The 20,615-nt window shown below is 42.5% G+C and overlaps 2 protein-coding genes across 3 annotated transcripts in view; both read left to right on the top strand.

The window, feature by feature from the left end:
* LOC128437537 (uncharacterized) overlaps nt 1–20,615 on the top strand; it is a 47,782-nt gene that overhangs the window by 13,455 nt on the left and 13,712 nt on the right. The window contains exons 12-13 of the mRNA XM_053419738.1: nt 15,951–16,307; nt 16,395–16,592. Of these exons, the coding sequence (XP_053275713.1) occupies nt 15,951–16,307; nt 16,395–16,592 (555 nt within the window). The remainder of the gene's footprint in view (nt 1–15,950; nt 16,308–16,394; nt 16,593–20,615) is intronic.
* Nucleotides 1,718–3,595, top strand: LOC128437418 (cell adhesion molecule 4-like). Of its 2 annotated transcripts, none has more exons than XM_053419575.1 (4): nt 1,718–1,984; nt 2,099–2,180; nt 2,680–2,740; nt 3,451–3,595. In XM_053419575.1, exons 1-4 carry the CDS (start codon nt 1,771–1,773, stop codon nt 3,460–3,462), a joined length of 369 nt encoding a protein of 122 aa, XP_053275550.1. In that variant the 5' UTR covers nt 1,718–1,770; the 3' UTR covers nt 3,463–3,595. The 2 variants fall into 2 exon arrangements, with proteins under 2 accessions (XP_053275550.1, XP_053275549.1); XM_053419574.1 differs by lacking the exon at nt 3,451–3,595 and adding an exon at nt 3,175–3,394.

Below are 20,615 nucleotides of genomic sequence, written 5' to 3'. Positions count from 1 at the left end.
CACTGGTTCTCAACCTGGGGTCCCACAGCTGCTTCTATGTGTGTTTCCTGTTCCAGATGTTCAGGTGATCTGTTCTCCGATTGGTCCAACACTGACTTGTCACAGCAGCTGTCTTCTCTCTGGTCGTCCCTCCTTTGTCTGGTTCAAGAATGGAAGAAAAGTTCACGGGGAAACGTCTCCAACTTTCAGGGGATTCCTTCACCCTGAAAACAACTATTCCTGTGCTTATGAGCCTCACCACTCGTCCCCTGTGTGTGAGTTGACTCCAAAATGTCCAAAGTGGAAACTTGAAAGGTTGAGCCTGGTGTTTTTCTAAATTTTAATTATAGTAAAAAGAAATCCTGTGATAAGACCAAATTAAACTTAGTTATTAAAGCACTTTTCATATCCAACAGAATATAGACTAAGAGCAATAAAACAAATAGAAACGATTCTCCCCACCCATCCACACACAGAGAAAGACAAGATAACAGGAAGTGTGAAAAAGCTTGAATCACAGTGGCTCATCTTCCATTTTCACTTCCACTTTTCCCTTCAGATTTTGCATGTATGTGAATAGGTCACATTCAAATCCCACTCAGTGATTCCTAAGACAGAGGTGACATGTTCAGTTTTGTGAAGTCTGTATTTAATACAAACAATAATTACTTGATAAAACTACTAAACACTAAAGGGGCCGTCCTGTGTCCAAAGTAAATCAAACACTCCTCTAAAGATGCTGAGAACCAGGGACGGCTGCAAACTATTAAAAGACTATATTCTATAAAGCCACATTCTCATGTAAAGATGTGATTATATCCTGCAGATGCTCCGAAGGTTCCTTTAGTGCAGCTGAGTCAACCTGGAGACATTCTGAAGGACAGCTCGGTGTCTCTGACCTGCAGCAGTGATGCTAACCCACCCCCTGCATACACCTGGTACAAGGAGAACCAGACTTTGCTCAACAGAGCAGCTCAGCTGGTTTTCAGATCCATCCTGTTGTCAGACTCTGGAGAATATTACTGCACAGCTGAGAATGAGCTGGGGAAGACAGCGTCTAAACGTGTCTTAATAAATGTGAAATGTGAGTAAATATTTTTCAAAAGCCGAGAGGTTTTGCACATCTTCAAAATTCCAGATGCTGCAACATTCTTCAAATCCATTAAATTCCATGTAAATCCAGATGCTGTGTCAGTGAGTCCCTCTGGTGAGATCATGGAGGGCAGCTCGGTGACTCTGACCTGCAGCAGTGATGCTAACCCAGCAGCTAACTACACCTGGTACAAGGAGAACCGAGTTCTGCTTCAAGGACCAGAGGGTGTTTATCGTCTCTCCTCCATCAGCTCTGGGGACAGCGGGGTCTACTCCTGCAAGTCTGAGAATCAGTACGGACGGATCAACTCCACGTCTCTACACTTAGACGTCCAGTGTGAGTAGAAAACATCCACATGTCCATGAAACCCAGCACTGTCTCGCAACCCTACAGAAGGTTCCTGTGTCCGCCCCCTTATCTGGATTCACACCAAACTTTACTGAGTTCTTCCCTGACCCGTTCCTCATCCTACCTCCAAGTTTCATGCTAATCGACTCAGTAGTTTTTGTGTAATCTTGATTAAAATCAACAACCAACAAACAAACGGACTGGGGTGAAAACATCTGTTTTTGCATAGCTACACTATATGACGTCATTTTCTAAACTCATAGTGACGACATTCCCATCATATGATCATAGATTATTTTTCAGACGCTCCAAAGCCTCCCTCTGTGTCAGTGAGTCCCTCTGGTGAGATCATGGAGGGCAGCTCAGTGACTCTGACCTGCAGCAGTGATGCTAACCCAGCAGCTAACTACACCTGGTACAAGGAGGACGAGGACTCACCAACAGCATCAGGACAAATCTTCACCATCACTAATATCACAGCTGAACATGGTGGAAAGTATCAGTGTGAGGCCCAGAACACACACGGACGTAGTAAGGCCACCTTACATCTGACTGTTGGAGCAGGTGAGTCATGTGAAGTCCTAACACCTTCAAAGTTTCTGGAGCTGTGGATTGACTTCAGCTCCGAGTCAAACATCCTGCAACATTCCCTGTTCATCCATTGTGTGATTTCTCCAGGTGCTTGGATATCAGCAGTGACTGGAACAACCACAGCTCTTCTCCTGGTGGTCATCCTCCTCGCTGTCTTCCTGTGGATCAGGTGACACAGTCACACAGTGACACTACTGAATAGAGACATACAGTTCATGATAAGACATCACCAGCAAGTGTGACTAGAGGCTGGATTTTCAAAATAAAAGCCCCCTCATGGTTAGAGGACAGAAAACTATTGCATATCACAAGAATACAAACTACCACAAACACACACAAAGTTCTGGTACACACACACCCCCACACACACAAACACACATACACACACACACACACACACACACACACACACACACACACCCTGACTCCTCTGCTCACCTCTCTTTCTCTCTCAAACTGAACAGTTCCTCTCTTTCTCTCTCTCTCTCTCTCTCTCTCTCACTCTATCAAACTGAACAGTTCCTCTCTCTCCCACTATCTCTCTCTGTCTGTCTGTCTGTCTGTCTGTCTGTCTCTCTCTCTCTCTCTCTCTCTCTCTCTCTCTCTCTCTCTCTCTCTCTCTCTCTCTCTCAGTTCATCCAACTGTTTCTTTCTTTCCTCCCATCTAGAAGAAACAAGTCCTTCCCACAACAGCGTGAGTGCGGTGAGAGACCAGAAGACAGAGCGCAGGTAAATGAGTAGTTTCATTTCAAAGCACTTGATCTCCACTCTTCAAGGCTGCCTCATTAACCGGTGGAGTTCTGCATCATTGTGATTTGATGAGAAGGATCAGACCATGAAGGTCTTGGGAGGTCATATTCCTTTACTCTAACAAAAAGCTTAAACTGGTTGGAGGAGGTGCACAACTGAAGGTCAGTAATTCTAGTTAGTGGGTAAAATGTAAAGTAAATGTTTCATGATTGTGACACTGGGTTCATCTGTTAAGAAGATGAGCTGGTGACCAGCAGGGAAAAACAGAAAGCTCCCAGATCACTGCTGCCATCACAGTTTGATTCAACAGAGTAGGATCAGGCCCACAACAAAGAGAAACTCTCAGTTCCCAACAGAGTTAAAGAGTAAGACACAGATTCCTGATCCCAGCTCGTATTTTACTGTACGACCAGATTTCAGCTGCGGCACACACACGACCAGCAGAGCAGCACCATGAGGTCCACTACGCCAGCGTCTGCTTCACCCAGAACCGGGCAGATGACCTCTACTCCAACATAGGTCGAGTTCAACCCCAGAGAGAAACTGAGGAAGAGGAGGAGGAGGCTGAATACAGCGCTGTTAGATTTGTCAGTGCAACAATATGAGCAGCTCCACACAGGAACATTTTCATCTCTTCACTTATTGATGTTAAAAACTGTGGGTGTGAGTGGTTTATTCTGCCTTCACAGAACAAGACGTGAAGAAGAGGAGGACGATTCATCTGCAGTGTACAGCACAGTCACCAAACACTGAAGAGACACAACGTGAATCTGTTGTTTATATGTGGATTTTACATTATCACGGAACCAGAAGAAATAAAACATATAGACATGTGCAGTGTTTGTAAAGGTTGTTTTCTTTCTTGATGGGTTGGTTAACCCAGATTACAAATTCTCTCACTTCTCACTTTGGAAGCCACGAAAGTTAAAGGTAAGAAAGTTGTTCTTCTTCTCCCACAATTGAAAATTTTTCCAGACTCAACCACGAGTAGAGTTAGCCTCAGGCTAGGCTAACGCTAACCATAATGTATGTTACTGTCAAAATGTTACAAGTAACAATAAGATTAACTTCTAGATATTATAAATTGTAATTAGTTCTAGAGCAGCTTAACAATTTTATATCAATCAATGAGAGTGACCAATAATCATTTTCTGGAGGGGGGTTTCAACAACAATATTTTGGATAATGTAAATACACAAGTATTCCCCCCCCCCCCCCCCCCCTGGTGGCTGGCTGCAGTATTTGTCATAAACCCAGCCTCTTCCATGTCAGTGGATGGGACATGGACCAAACTAAAAAATGTCTGTATACAAATCAGGCAGGCCTGTTCAACGCTGCTCACAGCTTCAGTTGAGGAGGATTCTGGTTTGGTGGGAACAGACACTGAAGTCGTTTCTCACACTAAGTTAAATGAAGAAATTCACAGTTTGTACAAACCACAGTTCAATATAACACCATTGGGCTCAGCAAGAATGTAAGTGGAAAGAGGAAGTAAGTTGGGAGTGTTTAACAGTTTAAATTTATCTTTCTCTTACAGAATCTGTCTTTATTCTCAGCCTCTTCTGTGTTGTAGGTAGACGTGTCTGTGATGTGACTGAGTTTCATCTTGTGCACATTATTTATCTGTGGACGTTTTTCTAGTTTGAAGTCACAGACGAGAGCAGCAGCTACTATGAGTGTAACTGCAGCAGCCAGTGGATTTGTTGTCCTTCTTCTCACTGTGACAGGTACTGTACCTCTACATTCATGTTGTCACTCTATTTTACACTCAGACTTCTGATTCACCTGAAGTGAGTTTGAGAAAGAAAGAAAAAATATAAATGAACCATTCATTCATTTTCAGATCACCACCTGTAAAGTGATGCAGAAAGAAAATATATGAAGGAATTATCATCAGTATTAATTTGTATCTTTGTTTGGAAATTTATATCGTCTTAAACTCAAAATATTAAAGAGTCTGAAACATATTATTATTATTATTATTAATATCATTATTATTATTATTCTCAGCATGACTGAGTTCCTCTCCTCTCGATGCAGGAATCTTCATCAGTGTGTGGAGTCATTAGTTGAACTGCTATGGAATGCTGCTCATGGAAATGTGTTTCTTTTCTACAGAAAGTAAAAAGTAAACTAAGTGTTCTCTGGTGTGGTTATGAATCTGATTCTCTGTGTTACAGTGGTACAGTGTGAGAATGGCTGGGATGTGAGTTACACTTCTACTGAGATCTGTGCCTTCAGAGGATCAACAGTGGACATTACCTGTACCTACACATACCCATCCACATTTAATAACCTTGATACTACAGTTCAGGAAATTTTCTGGTTCATTAAAGAGAGTAATGGGATTCACGTTGATCTAAGGACTGATCCGGAGTATTCAGGTCGTGTGGAGAATCTCTGTAGAAACAACAAGTGCACTCTGAGAATCTCTAACCTGACAGAGAGCGACTCAGCTGTGTACAAGTTCATGTTCACAACAAACCAACCTACTGGGAGTTTAACTGGTTCAGCTGGAGTCACTCTGTCTGTCACAGGTAACATTTACATCTGAACATTCATTCATTTATTTCCTACATCTTGTTTGGTTCACTTGAGTGTGTGTGTGCACTTTTATATGCATGTGTGTGTACTCAGTTTGGACTAAAATTAATTCCTTATTCTCACACACAGATTTGCATGTGCAGGTGAGAGCATCAGTGAAGAATGACTTTTCTATCAAGTTAGAGCTCAGGTGTCAGAGCAGTTGTCGTCTTCCTGATCATCTGAACTACGTCTGGTACAAGAATCAACAGAAGATGATGGAAGGAGAATCTTATTCAGGTTATTTTCTTCATACAGACACAGTTTCCTGTGCTGTTAAAGGACTCGAGGATTTCCGCTCTCCCTCAATGTGTGAGTTTAATCTACAATATTTCACTAACAGCACCATCTGCTGGAGTATTTGAGATAATTCATTGTACCATAACTTGATGTGTCTTTAAATACGTTCTTCTGCATTCGCACATTGAACTCTTTGGATACTACTGTCAGTACTGACAAATTTGTGTAGTACTAGTACTAGTATTCTGCTTGTGTAAATAAAGACAGAAGACATGACTGCTCCCCAGAAGTGAAGCCAAAGCATTGTGATCGCCCCCTGGTGGCTGGCTGCAATATAGAACATATTTCCTGTCTCAAATACATTTTCTAAAGATGGTTTCTGTCATTTGAGGTCGTTCTTATTACACTTTATTGTTCAAGTTTCTCATAAGTTTGGTTTTAATTTGTTATTTCATGAAATGAAAATTAGATTCAACTTCATGATTGACGGCTGAGGCTGACTCAGGATTAGTGGAGGTCATGTATGGGCGGGACCTTGATACTGTGGCTCCATCTCCGGATCACTACTGTGCAGCCTGTGGTTCCAAATGTGAAAGATGGCAGCGTTGGTATCCAGGATATTTTGGCTTCATTTCTGGAGAGTGGGAGGAAGTGGAGACGTGTCGTCCATCTTTGATCGACTCTGCATAAAAGACACAGATCATTTCCTCCATATTGGCCAGTTTGCTCCATTATAAGAGCAACTTATACAAGGTCCCTCATGTTCCTCACCTCCAACAATGTGTTTCTCCCTCACACTGAAGTCTAAAGGGAACTTCACTGTGTCTTTTGTTAACTGAAAGTTTCCTCATCTTAGCATCGTCATCATCTTTAAATGAAAACCTGCTGACTGGTGATTCACCAGAGAAAATACATGGAGTTAGTTTTATAAATGTATAAGTTCATCTTCTGATTCTCTGATGTGCTCTGTGTTACAGTGGTGAGGAGTCAGATTGACTGGAGTGTGAGTTACACTTCTACTGAGATCTGTGCCTTCAGAGGATCAACAGTGGACATTAACTGTACCTACACATACCCATCCAGGTGGAATCAACTTGATACTACAGTTCAGGAAAAGTTCTGGTTCATTAAAGAGAGTAATGGGATTTACGTTGATCTAAGGACTGATCTGGAGTATTCAGGTCGTGTGGAGAATCTCTGTGGAAACAACACGTGCACTCTGAGAATCTCTAACCTGAGAGAGAGCGACTCAGCTGTGTACAAGTTCAGGTTCACAACAAACCAACCTAATGGGAGTATTACTGGTTCAGCTGGAGTCACTCTGTCTGTCACAGGTAACATTTACATTAGAGTCAGTTTGAAATGTTAGTGTGTATGTTGAAATAAAACCACATGTTTGTTCACAGACCCTCAGCTCCAGGTACATGTGAGGAGATCAACAGCCAATCCATCTTCGACCTGGACAGAGCTGACCTGTCACAGCAGGTGTCAGCTCCCTGATCATCTTTCCTACGTTTGGTACAATAACAATAAACCTGTTGGACAAAAAAAATACTTTCACCTCCGACACTTTAATGCTGAAGACAGCTATCACTGTGCTATAGAAGGACAGGAGCGTTTCCCTTCTCCTACAGTGTGTGAGTTTACTCCTCCTCATGAAGCTACAATAATGTGGAAATCATTCAAATTTAAACTTTTAACAAATAATACAGAGAGTGTTTTGAGTGTATTCTCATCCTGTGTGTTAATATAAACTATCCTTCAGACGCTCCAAAGCTTCCCTCTGTGTCAGTGAGTCCCTCTGGTGAGATCATGGAGGGCAGCTCAGTGACTCTGACCTGCAGCAGTGATGCTAACCCAGCAGCTAACTACACCTGGTACAAGGAGGACGAGGACTCACCAACAGCATCAGGACAAATCTTCACCATCACTAATATTACAGCTGAACATGGTGGAAAGTATCAGTGTGAGGCCCAGAACACACACGGACGTAGTAAGGCCACCTTACATCTGAATGTTGGAGCAGGTGATTTTAGCACTCTGACTTTTACAGTTTACATCCCCCCCATCCCCCCCATTTTCATTGCACCAGAACCTTAAACCCGGGGTTTTCAACCAGGGGTCCGCGGCCCCCTGGTGGTCCACGACGGCATTGCAGGGGGTCCGCGAAATTGTTGTGATATTTCAACACATTTCCAGATTACTCTTGAATATCGTGAAAAATATTTAAAATAAGAAAAATATGTCTAAAATAATATAAAAGTGATGAGGGGAAAATTGAAACTGGCTTTGGGCTAGAAACTGCCAGTAGTTTCCCCCTGTGCATGTATTAAAGGTAGATGTAGAAGATAGATAGATAGATAGATAGATAGATAGATAGATAGATAGATTACTTTATTCATCCCCGAAGGGAAATTAAGTCGTCATAGCAGCCGGTACATTTGAATACAATAAAATACAATACAATACAATAAAATATAAAATATAAAATATTGCAGTAGAAAGAATAAGAACAGAAACACAAGATAATATTGTAGTAGAAAGAATAAGAACAGAAACACAAGATAAATAGGTAGAAGAAGAGCGGTTGAGCTAGTCAGAAAAACTCTCAGGAGGTCTTGGAGAAGTAGTTTGTATCATGGGAATTTGTATTTTTCCAAAAAGAAGGCCCAAAAGGGCAGAATTAATAATGAAAATATTAAATAAAACAAAAGAGCCAAAAACAAATACTTTGTAATAAGAAAAGTAAAATGGCATAATAGCCAAAACAGTTAATTGCAATAACAGTCAACTTTACCAGGTTCGCTGGTTGAGAAACAATTTCTTAGGAGAGCTCTAGACACACAAACACACAGAAGAACTACTCACGCAGTAGGTGGGATTTGCTGCTGGTGATCATGAGGTTAAACTTCAGTAGGCCTCAATTGTTTGTGTGATATTGTATGATTATCATTTGTGACATATTCTGCATTACACTGTCATCTTCCCTATTCAGTTGCAGCCCCAGTTTATGTTGATTGTTATTGATCACCAATACTTTAACGTTATCTCAACATGTCAGCTACATGTCTGTACGTTTAAGTCATGAACGTTATATATTGACGTACATATGGTTCTGAGATGCAGTACAACTACAAACTGCGTTTTAATTTTGTTTTCAATTCTTAAGCACTGAAAATCAACCGTTGTTAGTGATTTTTACACATTTTTGTAGAGTTGTTTGAGGTTTTTAAATAAACCAACATGGAAAACCAAATGTTAAAGATTCCTTCTATCCACTTGCACGCACACACACGTAGTCACGCACGCGCATTGGCACATCAGTGGGCCGCGGATTACTTACTCTAGTCAGAATGGTGGTCCCTGGGACAAAACCAGTTGAAAACCCCTGCCTTAAACCATCAATACTCAGGATTTCAAGATGTGTCACAGCTGTAAATCAAGTCCATCATATTGCACATGAAAAATACTGACTGACCAACAGCATCACCTGGAAAACTGATTATTGAGGTCGTCAGCTGAGAATCATCAAGCATCTGACACAAAAACTAACATGAACAAAAAAGTTGTTTTTGTAAATGTTTCGTGCTGCAGCTTCAAGTATTGTGATTTCGTGAAATAATAAAGTAAAAGTTATTTCATTATATTTTTATCTGCAGCATGGAGATCAGCACTCATTGGATCAGCTGCTGCAGTTTTCCCCGCTCTGACTCTCCTCTCCGTGTTCCTACTGATCAGGTGAGCAAATCTGTTCCACTAAAGATTTGTACGATGAGTTCTTGAAAATCTGTTCTGTTAAATTATATCAACTCCATTATTATGTATATTGTTTGCTATTTGGTTCAATTGATCAGAAAAAAGAGAAACTCTCATCAATCTGCTGATCCTGGGGACAGACTTGACCACAATGAGCAGGTGAGACACACAGTTCAGCTTCAATCCTTTCAAACGCCACTATTTCTCACATCAAACCCTTTTCTCTGTAATGTGAAGATTAAAAAATAGTTATAATTTTCTGTGCTGTGACACTTGATGCTGCTCTAAGTTTGTTGATTTGTAACTTGTGCTGCTTTATATCTTGTGGAAGTTTTTGAAAGATTGTATTGATTGGTTCAGATATCTTTAGTGTGGAGCACTGTTGTGTTGAGCAGATCACCATTGGGTGTGGCTGTGTAACACATTCATTGTGCGTTGTTCTGTCTGAGACTAAGTGTGTGTGAGTCTGCTGTTTTTAGTCTGTGTCGTTTAGACAAATAGAGTCAGTGTTGGCTGCGTGTGGATGCAGCTCTATAATTAAAGGTTGATCCACAGAGCAGTCGTGTTCTTTCATATCTGTATTTAGTGAGTATGTTGCCCTTTGACGTGAATTTGAGGTAATTGTGTTACGAGCTGGAGAGATAGTGTTGTGTGGCACTGAGTGTTGGTGAGTAGAGTGCGGTGCATCGGCAAGACGGAGAGTTGTGTACTCGTTGCTGGTCAGAACAAGACTGAGTGAAAGAAGGGAGTTAAGGGGGTGTGGCCTATCCCCCTTCTTTCTCGCTCCTTCAAGTTTCTGTGAGCCTGACTTTTCTTTTTTAAGTGCTGACAGATAGTTTTGGGGTCTAGTGATTATATTGTGTGTAGCTCGACCTCTACTTAAATAATGTTACACAACTTGTTTTGACCAAACTTGGCTGCAGTACGTGAACATCCAACTCCCAGATGTAGTCTTATCTGGACACAACCGATGTGAAAGCGCACACACAAGTGGCTCACAGACACACTAAGTGAGAAGTTTGTAGTGTTAATGTTTGGAATTCAAACTGAAGACTTCCCTCCTTTTGGTTTTTAGTAGAACATGTTTCCTGTCCTTGAAACATGTCCGGTGTAGAAGGAGGCGGTTTAAATAAATCAATAGCTGCTATAGTTGGACTCTAACGTTGTCCATTCTGACAAATGTACAAGATTAAAAAGCAAATTTGTGTTTACAGCGTCTACCCAATCAGTCTGAGGAAAACTGTGACCTCAACTATGCCAGTGTCCACTTCAGGAAGAGTCAGACTGATCCCGTCTACTCCAGCGTCAGATCAGCTGAACCCAGTGAACACAAGGAGGTGGAGGAGGTTGCGTACTCTTCTGTCAAGTTTAACAGATCTGCCCCGAGGTGAGCAGCTCTTCATTCAGGACCATTATCCTCACTAACACCACAAAACACAATAAACAGAGATAAATCCTATAGAAGTCATTTGTTTTTACACTTTCATTTTCTTGTGTTGTTTAAAAATGTGTATTTGTGACATATTCTGCTCATACTTAGTTTGATCATTTTTATTAATGTTGTGACTTTAAAATGTTTAATGTTCAGAAAACATCACTTTCCTCAGACTATCTATTGCTGCAGCTCCTCTTTTCAGCCTCTGTCTCAAACACTTGGATTTAGCTCCTGTCTCTTTAAGGCCCCTCCTCCTGTTAATGCCCAGTCTGCTCTGATTGGTCACCCTGCCCACTCTGTTGTGATTGGTTAACCACTTCCTGTGCATGTAGGAAATCCTCCACTCTCACTTTACGAAGGACACATTCAATCTTCTCGTCTGGTGGGTGTGTCAGAGGTGTTCCCCAATCAGCAGAGACTGTTTTTAAAAGGCAGTGACACAATGGATTCTAAAGTTCTCTCCAGATGCTGGTGTTAGAAGCTGCTGTTCCAGACGACGGAAGCAGAGACTTTGACATTCAGCCTGTATTGAAGCATTCAACACGTATTTTAACTCACATCATCTTCCTCCGAGATGTTTTCCACGAGAACGCCAAGAATGACCTCCTCCACTAACATTGATGCGACACTTCGTAACACAATGTGTTCAACACACCACTGTTTACGTTTAAATACTGCTCATGCTACGTTTGCTACAGCCCTGGCTTCTGCCGATGATGCAGAGGTGTGGGCGGGGCTACTGGTGAGGTGTTTCAGGAGCTTCATGTTTTCTGTGGGGCAGAGGAGCTCGTTTTACCAGGAGAGGAGCTCAGACTTTGGACTTTTTAACTTTGCAGAACTTTGAAACTCAATATGTTTCCTTTAATGCTACGTCTCCATGACCTCCTGATCATTCATTAGTTTTATCTCCTTTCAGAACCAGAGGTCAGGACACTGGAGAGGATCCAGCTGCATTGTACAGCACAGTCAAAAAACCTCCTGCTGTTTAGACCAACGTCTGGAAATCACCTTAGTCCCGATGGAAATATCTCAACAGCTGCTGGATGGATTTTAATAGAAGTTCATACAACTGATCATGGTCCCCACAGGATGAATCCTTCTTTGGTGACAGACTCCAGCATCATTGTTGAAGTGAATGTTCAGTTTTAAGTGACTTGTCTTGACAGCTAATGGATAAATTGCCCCGAGGATGAATCCAAACGCCTTCGGTGACTCGACTTTTATCTGAAATATATCAGCAACTTGTAGAAGTTGTTAAAAACGCCACATTTAGCCTGAATGAAAAATATCAAACATTTTATAACTTGCAGCTTCAAACATGAAAATATCTGCGGTGTGTGTCAGACGGTCGACAAACTTTAAACTTGTAAATAACTTTTTTCTATTCATAAAATTATCAAAACAAGCATTATTAGTTAGTTGTAGTGTGACACTGCTGCCACTAGATGGGTGTAAAGAGTTTTACTGATAAAACCACAGAGAGGATTCTGTCCCTTTCTCTTCTTTCTGTTTCTACACTATTGTTTCCATCGTTTCCATCATCAGCCGATCAGGAGTTGAACTCATTTCCTCTGAGGACTGGAGGGAGCACGTCTCATGTGGATGTGAGCTGCTACTGACGTGATGAACGCCTTGAATGTGACCGTTAACACAAAGTGAACTGCTGACACCAGATGAGCTGTGTTGCCTCTGGTGTCTGTTCAAAGTTTGCATCAGGCCCATTGATTTCACTTTAGTGTTTTGTGGTATTTCTCACATCACGTGTTAAACACGTGAAGAAGAAGGAGTTAGGTGTGTTTTAATCCACCATGTTCACACAGCGGCCATTTTCCTCTGACGTCTCTCTCAGGGTGTGAAGCTCGAATGTTGTTACCAACGGAATAATGTTGTACTGCTGTGATCCAGGTTTATAAGTTAAGTAATACAGAGGGAAGAGTAATTTATGTATTTATTCCTCAGTCATATTAGTATTGCAGAAATGTCTGATATCTCATGCATAACAAAAACAAAACTGACTGCTCTATACCTCTTAGATATAAAGGCCCATAATCTGCATTATAGATGTTGAATGCATTCTGTAGTGAGAACGCATTCAAACACACAGGCAAATTAATGGAGGTAAAAACAATATGTCCTACACCTCCATGGTAGGGGTGAGAAGGGGGAGGGATGACAGGGGTGAAAGGGGGTGGGGTAAGATGGGGGCGGGGTGAGAGGGGAGGGGGCCCTCAAAACAGGTCGATCTGAGGAGGGCTGTTTTAGACAGAGTAAAAAGGTGCTGTTTTAAATGATCCTTGTGGTATTTTTACCAATTTTTTTTACAGACATTTCATTAAGACCCCAAGGAGCCATATCAACTGTGGTGAAATGGTCATAATATGTCCCCTTTAAATGTCAAACTGGTGGATTGATCGTTGGGCCCAATCCGTCTTTGTACAGTGTCTGTCCTACCAAACCGTGGAGTGAAGAGGAACATGGAAGTCTGAATCTCTCTCAAAGATCTGTATGTTGGCTCAACATCCAGTGAACTGGAGTCTTGATTCTTCGGTGGATGTCCTCTCTGGCAAAGGAGAATTCGTCTCTCACCAAAAACCTGAGTGTTGAATAGTAAGAGTCCCTGCACCTTCCAGCAGGTCACCTCACACTTCCACACGATATAACAGAATCTGAGCAAAGCAGGAAGTTAGCGTGTAGCTTGAGAAGCAAAATGGCCGACAGGATGCAGAAAGGTAAAAAAAACATTCACTGGCTGTTTTTAGTCTCAGCTGGTCAGCTATAGTCAAACTTGTTCTAAAATAAAATGGTTCCAACAGTTTTAATGGCAGTTTATTTTCCAGGTCAATTTTAAATCTTTCTTTAATTTGTCTTTTTCATGTCAATCTTTATTGCATCTTAATGAGACTTTGAACAGATTAAAAACACCCCAGTTTCTCTCAAGTCTCCTAAAATTTTCATTTCTTGTGTCAGTGAGATGTTGTGATGTGGATGATACAGGTTTGGTGTGAACATCGACTGAAGTCGTTTCTCACACTCGTACAAACCACAGTTTAATTTAGCACCGTCAGACTCAACGTGCAGGTACGTAATAAGAGGAAGAAAGTAAGATGTGTTGATCAGTTTAAATTTATCTTTCTCTTACAGAATCTGTCTTTATTCTCAGACTCTTCTGTGTTGTAGGTAGACGTGTCTGTGATGTGACTGAGTTTCATCTTGTGCACATTATTTATCTGTGGACGTTTCTATTGTTTGAAGTCACAGACGAGAGCAGCAGCTACTATGAGTGTAACTGCAGCAGCCAGTGGATTTGTTGTCCTTCTTCTCACTGTGACAGGTACTGTACCTCTACATTCATGTTGTCACTCTATTTTACACTCAGACTTCTGATTCACCTGAAGTGAGTTTGAGAAAGAAAGTAAAAATATAAATGAACCATTCATTCATTTTCAGATCACCACCTGTAAAGTGATGCAGAAAGAAAATATATGAAGGAATTATCATCAGTATTATTGTTTTCATCTTTGTTTAGAAGTTTCAGGCAGATCAAGGTTTCTATCGAAGAGAGTCTGAAATATTATAATTATAATTATTATTATTGTTATTATAATTATTATTATCATCATGACTGAGTTCCTCTCCTCTCGATGAGGACTTGTCATCAGTGTGTGGAGTCATTAGTTGAAATGCTTTGGAATGCTGCTCATGGAAATGTGTTTCTTTTCTACAGAAAGTAAAAAGTAAACTAAGTGTTCTCTGGTGTGGTTATGAATCTGATTCTCTGTGTTACAGTGGTACAGTGTGAGAATGGCTGGGATGTGAGTTACACTTCTACTGAGATCTGTGCCGTCAGAGGATCAACAGTGGACATTACCTGTACCTACACATACCCATCCACATTTAATAACCATGATACTACAGTTCAGGAAACTTTCTGGTTCATTAAAGAGAGTAATGGGTTTCACGTTGATCTAAGGACTGATCCGGAGTATTCAGGTCGTGTGGAGAATCTCTGTGGAAACAACAAGTGCACTCTGACCATCACAGACCTGAGAGAGAGCGACTCAGCTGTGTACAAGTTCATGTTCACAACAAACCAACCTACTGGGAGTTTAACTGGTTCACCTGGAGTCACTCTGTCTGTCACAGGTAACATTTCAGTTTGAAACAGTGAATCTATGGTTTGTCTATGTGGACAGCTCTGTCTAAAATGATGTGTGTGTTTCTTTACTTACACAGGTGTTCAGGTGATCAGCACAAAATCATCAAGTTGCTGGAGGGATGACTGTTCATGGTCACGTGTTGAGTGTCAAACCAGTTGTCCTCCAACTCCCAGTCCATCCTACATCTGGTACAAGAACGGACAAAAGACACCGGGAGAAAAATCGTTTACAGCCTACTTTTATTCAAGAGACAGTATTTCCTGTGCTGTGAGAGGCCACGAGGATTTCCCCTCTGCTCCAGTGTGTGAGTTTACTTCTTCCAATGACCAATGATGTTCTGCTCTTTAAACTTCTGAGCTCAAACACTGACGAGAGTCAGAAATGGACTTGAGGGCTGATGCAGAGTAAAAAAAATCTGACACATCAGCTGACATATCATATATTAAAAGATCATTTTCATTGATTCATAAGATGTTTGTTATCAAACCTTTATGATAAATATTCTGCAGTTGAACAATGAATTTGAATGACTCCAAACTATAGTGGCAGTAGCAGTAGAGCACATTCCTCCATCAAGGCCCAACAGTCCATTCAATTCAATCAAGCTGCTCCATATTTCACACACTCCTCGATATCAGGCCTCTAAATATGTCAGATCTTTTCCATCAAGATCCATGAATTTGATTCTGGGAAAACACGATCTTGCAATGCTAAAGAAAGTAAAAATAAAATCTTGGATCTGCACCAAAATCTTTTCAGTAAATTGTTGCGTTATTGTGCATGCACACCAACCAGGCAACAGACTGGGGTGAAAACATAACCTCCTGGGGGAGGTGATGAAAGAAAATCACAAATACAACCACAGATGTAGATCTGGAATTCAAAACATCATCGTTTTTACTGTAAAGAAAAATGTAGCATCTTTTCTGCATTGTTTATTTCCTGAGATGGGAAACAGTCATCTATGGATTATTGTTAAATACAACAGTAAAGATTATACTTGTTTTTTGTTTTTCAGGTGTCGATGGAAATTCATGCAACAGAGTGAATTACATCAACAGGAACATCTGTGCCTTTAAAGGCTCCTCAGTGGACATCTCTTGCAGTTACAGCAGTCACTCTAATCGTATCACATCTAAGTCCTGGTTGGTTGCTGAACGTAAGGATGTGCAGCTGTATCGTCCTCAAGCTGTGGACTTACTCAAAGACCCAGAGTTCACAGCGCGTGTTCAGGTCCTTGATCCAGAGCCAGGGCGCTCCACTCTGAGAATAATGAACCTGAGACTGAGCGATTCAGCCCAGTATCGCTTCACATTCAAATCACAGTGGTTTGAATGGGACAGAAGTTTCCCTGGCACAACTCTGACTGTCACAGGTACTGAGGAACACTAAGTCACTGTGTTGTTCACTGGTTCTCAACCTGGGGTCCCACAGCTGCTTCTATGTGTGTTTCCTGTTCCAGATGTTCAGGTGATCTGTTCTCCGATTGGTCCAACACTGACTTGTCACAGCAGCTGTCTTCTCTCTGGTCGTCCCTCCTTTGTCTGGTACAAGAATGGAAGAGAAGTTCACGGGGAAACGTCTCCAACTTTCAGGGGATTCCTTCACCCTGAAAACAACTATTCCTGTGCTTATGAGCATCACCACTCGTCCCCTGTGTGTGAGTTGACTCCAAAATGTCCAGAGTGGAAACTTGACAGGTTGAGCCTGGTGTTTTTCTATATTTTAATAATAGTAAAAAGAAATCCTGTGATAAGACCAAATTAAACTTTGTTATTAAAACACTTTTCATATCCAACAGAATATAGACTAAGAGCAATAAAGCAAATATAACCGATTCTCATCAGCCAACCACACACAGAGAAAGACAGGATTACAGCAAATTGAGAAGAGTTGAATTATTGGTGTTAAACTAGACATACACTAGTAGAGTTAATTATACTCTGGATAGAGTTAATCCATTATAATTAACTCTCAGTCGATAAATAGTTGTTGTCAAAACAGAGTGTAAAAAGGAAGTGTCACTAAATCAAATCTCTAAGTGTAAATGTTTAAATATTAACTCCGGACTTCTTACTCTAAACTCTGATCCTGTATTTCACACCTCAAGTGTTAACGTAACCCCTCCCCCCTACACCGTACGAACACCGCTCTGCTGAAGCCAGTTCTGCGTGTCAATCGGTCTGCTGAAGATAGAGCTACATCTCAACTTTTAACGGTTACACTGTTCGGTAAGTACATGAAGTAGTATCTGATAATATTGTATTTTATATTAATATTACTCTTCGGGCACCGGGTCATTTTGCAATGGTGAGCCACAGTAACTTTACTCGTCATGCTGTTACTAACCACCCAAACACCTGCTTAATGAGCTAGAGGTTAGCATGCATGCCTGGTCCCACTGTAACGTAAAAAGTGAGTAACAGCAGTAAATGGTAAGTTTGGCTTGACGTTTTGGCTGAGTGAGACGAGTCATGCACTTTGTAACCATAGATATAAAACGTGATAAGATGGTGCTAATGGTTCGGAGTTGCTAGCTAGCGTGCTAAAGTGGTGCTAACGCTAGCAGCCCCTTTGTTCAAAGTAATTTCTACATTTTTTTTGTTTTGTTATTTGTTGCGAAAATAACACAGCTCTTGGTGAAGTATAATATAACTTTTTGTCAGTAACAAACACAGACCGTGAAATTGCGGTATTCGACAGACTGCTCATACACGTGAGGTGTGTGCACGCTGGCGCGTCTTGCTGCCGCTACTCACCGGCTGTTCTTATTGTTTTATTGTGTTTAGTAAGCTCATCTGGCTTCTCGGTTAAAAATGTTGTCCGCCAAGTTTATACTTTCGTCGGCACTCGCCTGGAATACATTGTCGATATTCCACCGACCCGTGGCTGGTCTTCTCCAGTACTCGGCTGCCGAGCTCCTCCGGCTCCGTTCCCACCTGTTTGAGCCTCCGCCTGCGGTGCTGCGCCCTCGGGATGTCATTCTCCTGCACCGCCGAAAATACATTCACCGTGGCTCCTGCCGGAACTTCCATACGGACAACTCCAAACCAATAAAATCCTTCTGGTCCTCCACTCGTCGCCCTCCGAGAAACACCAGCTGCCGCCGGGTTGATCCCAGCTTGCTAGCCAGCCTACCCAGGTCGGCTAGCACTACTGTCCATAATGACAACTCCACCATCAACTTCGGGCTTCTGAACATCCGCTCACTCACGAGCAAAGGCCATATTGTCCAGGACTACTTCACCGACCGCAAGTATGACTTTTTCTGTTTGACAGAGACGTGGCAGCAGCCAAATGACTTTTCGCAGCTCAACGACGCTACCCCTCCTGGGTTTGTTTACATCTCGCAACCCCGTGGCTCAGGTCGCGGCGGAGGACTCGCGATAATTCACCGCGAGATTTGGAAAGTGATTCCCGTCTCTGTCCCTGCATCCAGCTCATTTGAGTGCATTGCCTGTAAACTACCTGGCCCTACTCCCACCATTGTGGCCACCGTTTACCGTCCACCTAGGCCCCACTCTGAGTTTTTAAATGACATTGCTGCTCTACTCGCCCATCTCTCCACTCTCTCCCCTAATGTGATTATGCTGGGTGATTTCAACATCCACCTGGACAACACCACTCTCCCCCTCACCTGTGACTTCTCATCCTGCCTTGAGAGCTCTGGTTACCGCATTTTCACTGATTTCCCTACCCACATCAAAGGTCACACACTGGACTTAATATGTTGCTCTGGTCTCACTCCCTCCAACTGCACAGCTGATCCACTCCCCATCACTGACCACTTCCTCCTTTCATTCAATGTCACACTCCGCCTCTCCATGACCAAGCCACCACGTCTCATCTCATTCCGTAATATCAAGGCCATAAATCTTCACACCCTATCCTCCACCATCGCTTCTATACCGGACCCGGACTACTCCTCCTCCCCTGATGAACTGGTTCTCCACTACAATACCTCGCTCACTTCCATTCTCAACTCCCTCGCTCCTGTTAAAACTCGGTCTGTCTCATTCGCCCATTCTGCCCCTTGGTTCACCCCTGAACTCCGTTCCATCAAGTCCAAAGGACGTCAACTTGAGCGTCTCCACAAAAAGACTGGTCTCACTGTCCACCATGACATGTACAAAAATCATATCTTACAGTATAAGGACTCTATCGCTTCTGCCAAATCCACTTATTATTCCAGTCAGGCACTCTTTTCACTCCTCAACAAAATCCTTCAACCCCCAGATCTCCTACCCCCCCACCTGTACTCTTCGGACACGTGTGACTCCCTTCTTCAGTTTTTTAATCAGAAAGTTAAAAAAAATTCACCAGCACTTGAGCCCCACTCCCTCACTTGCCCCCTCCTCTGAACCTCTCCCCTACAGTCTGCCATTTTCCTCTTTCTATCTCCCTGATCCCTCTGCTATCTCTGATCTCATCTGTAAATCAAAACCATCCACATGCCAGTTAGATCCCCTACCTACTGCCCTGGTCATATCCTGCCTCCCCTCACTGCTCCCTCTAATTGCTGCTATCATCCACTCCTCTCTCACTACTGGTTCATTTCCCGCACCCCTCAAAACGGCTGCTGTCTCCCCAATCCTCAAAAAACCTGGTTCAGATCCCAACAACTTTAATAACCTCCGCCCCATCTCCAACCTATCTTTCATCTCCAAAGTACTTGAGAAAATCGTTGCTTCTCAACTCCATTCCCATCTATCTCAAAACAGTTTATATGAACAGTTCCAATCTGGTTTCCGTCCCCGCCATAGCACTGAAACGGCCCTTCTGAAAATCACCAACGACCTCCTTATTGCAGCTGATTCCGGTTTACTATCCATCCTCATCCTCCTTGACCTGAGTGCGGCCTTCGACACAATCTCCCACACCATCCTCCTCAACAGATTATCCTCCATCGGCATCACTGGCATCCCCCTTGACTGGTTCCACTCCTATCTCTCAGACCGCACTCAGTTCATCCAACTCAAATCCTTCCGTTCCCAACCGTCCCCTGTCTCCTCTGGTGTCCCCCAGGGCTCTGTCCTGGGTCCCCTCCTTTTCATTACTTACCTCCTTCCCCTTGGCCTTATTTTCCGTAAATTCAATATTCTTTTTCACTGCTACGCGGATGACACCCAGCTCTACCTCTCCACCAAACCCAACTCCATTCTTCCTCCCTCATCCTTGACAGATTGCCTTTCTGCACTTCATACCTGGTTCACCTCAAACTTCCTCAAACTTAACAGTGATAAAACCGAAATCCTTTTAGTCGGTACTAAATCCACTCTACTCAAAGTTGACAGTTTTTCCCTCTCAATTGACAGCTCCATAGTTTCCCCCTCCCCCCAGGTAAAGAGTCTGGGTGTCATCGTCGACGGCTCACTCTCCTTCAAATCTCATATCAACATCACCACCCGCACCGCCTACTTCCATCTCCGTAACATTAATCGCCTCCGTCCCTCCCTCACCCCCCATACCACCTCTATTCTTGTACATAGCCTTGTCACCTCCCTTATCGACTACTGTAATTCTCTCCTCTTTGGTCTCCCCCAGAAATCCCTCCATAAGCTCCAACTGGTCCAGAACTCAGCTGCCCGTATCATCTCCCTCACCCCCTCTCACCCCCATCCTACAGCAACTCCACTGGCTTCCAATTCACTTCCGTATCAACTTTAAAATTCTTCTTCATACT

The sequence above is a fragment of the Pleuronectes platessa genome, chromosome 3 (genome assembly GCF_947347685.1).
Source record: "Pleuronectes platessa chromosome 3, fPlePla1.1, whole genome shotgun sequence".
Lineage (NCBI taxonomy): Eukaryota > Metazoa > Chordata > Actinopteri > Pleuronectiformes > Pleuronectidae > Pleuronectes > Pleuronectes platessa.
This window is presented reverse-complemented; position numbering and strand designations above follow the sequence as displayed.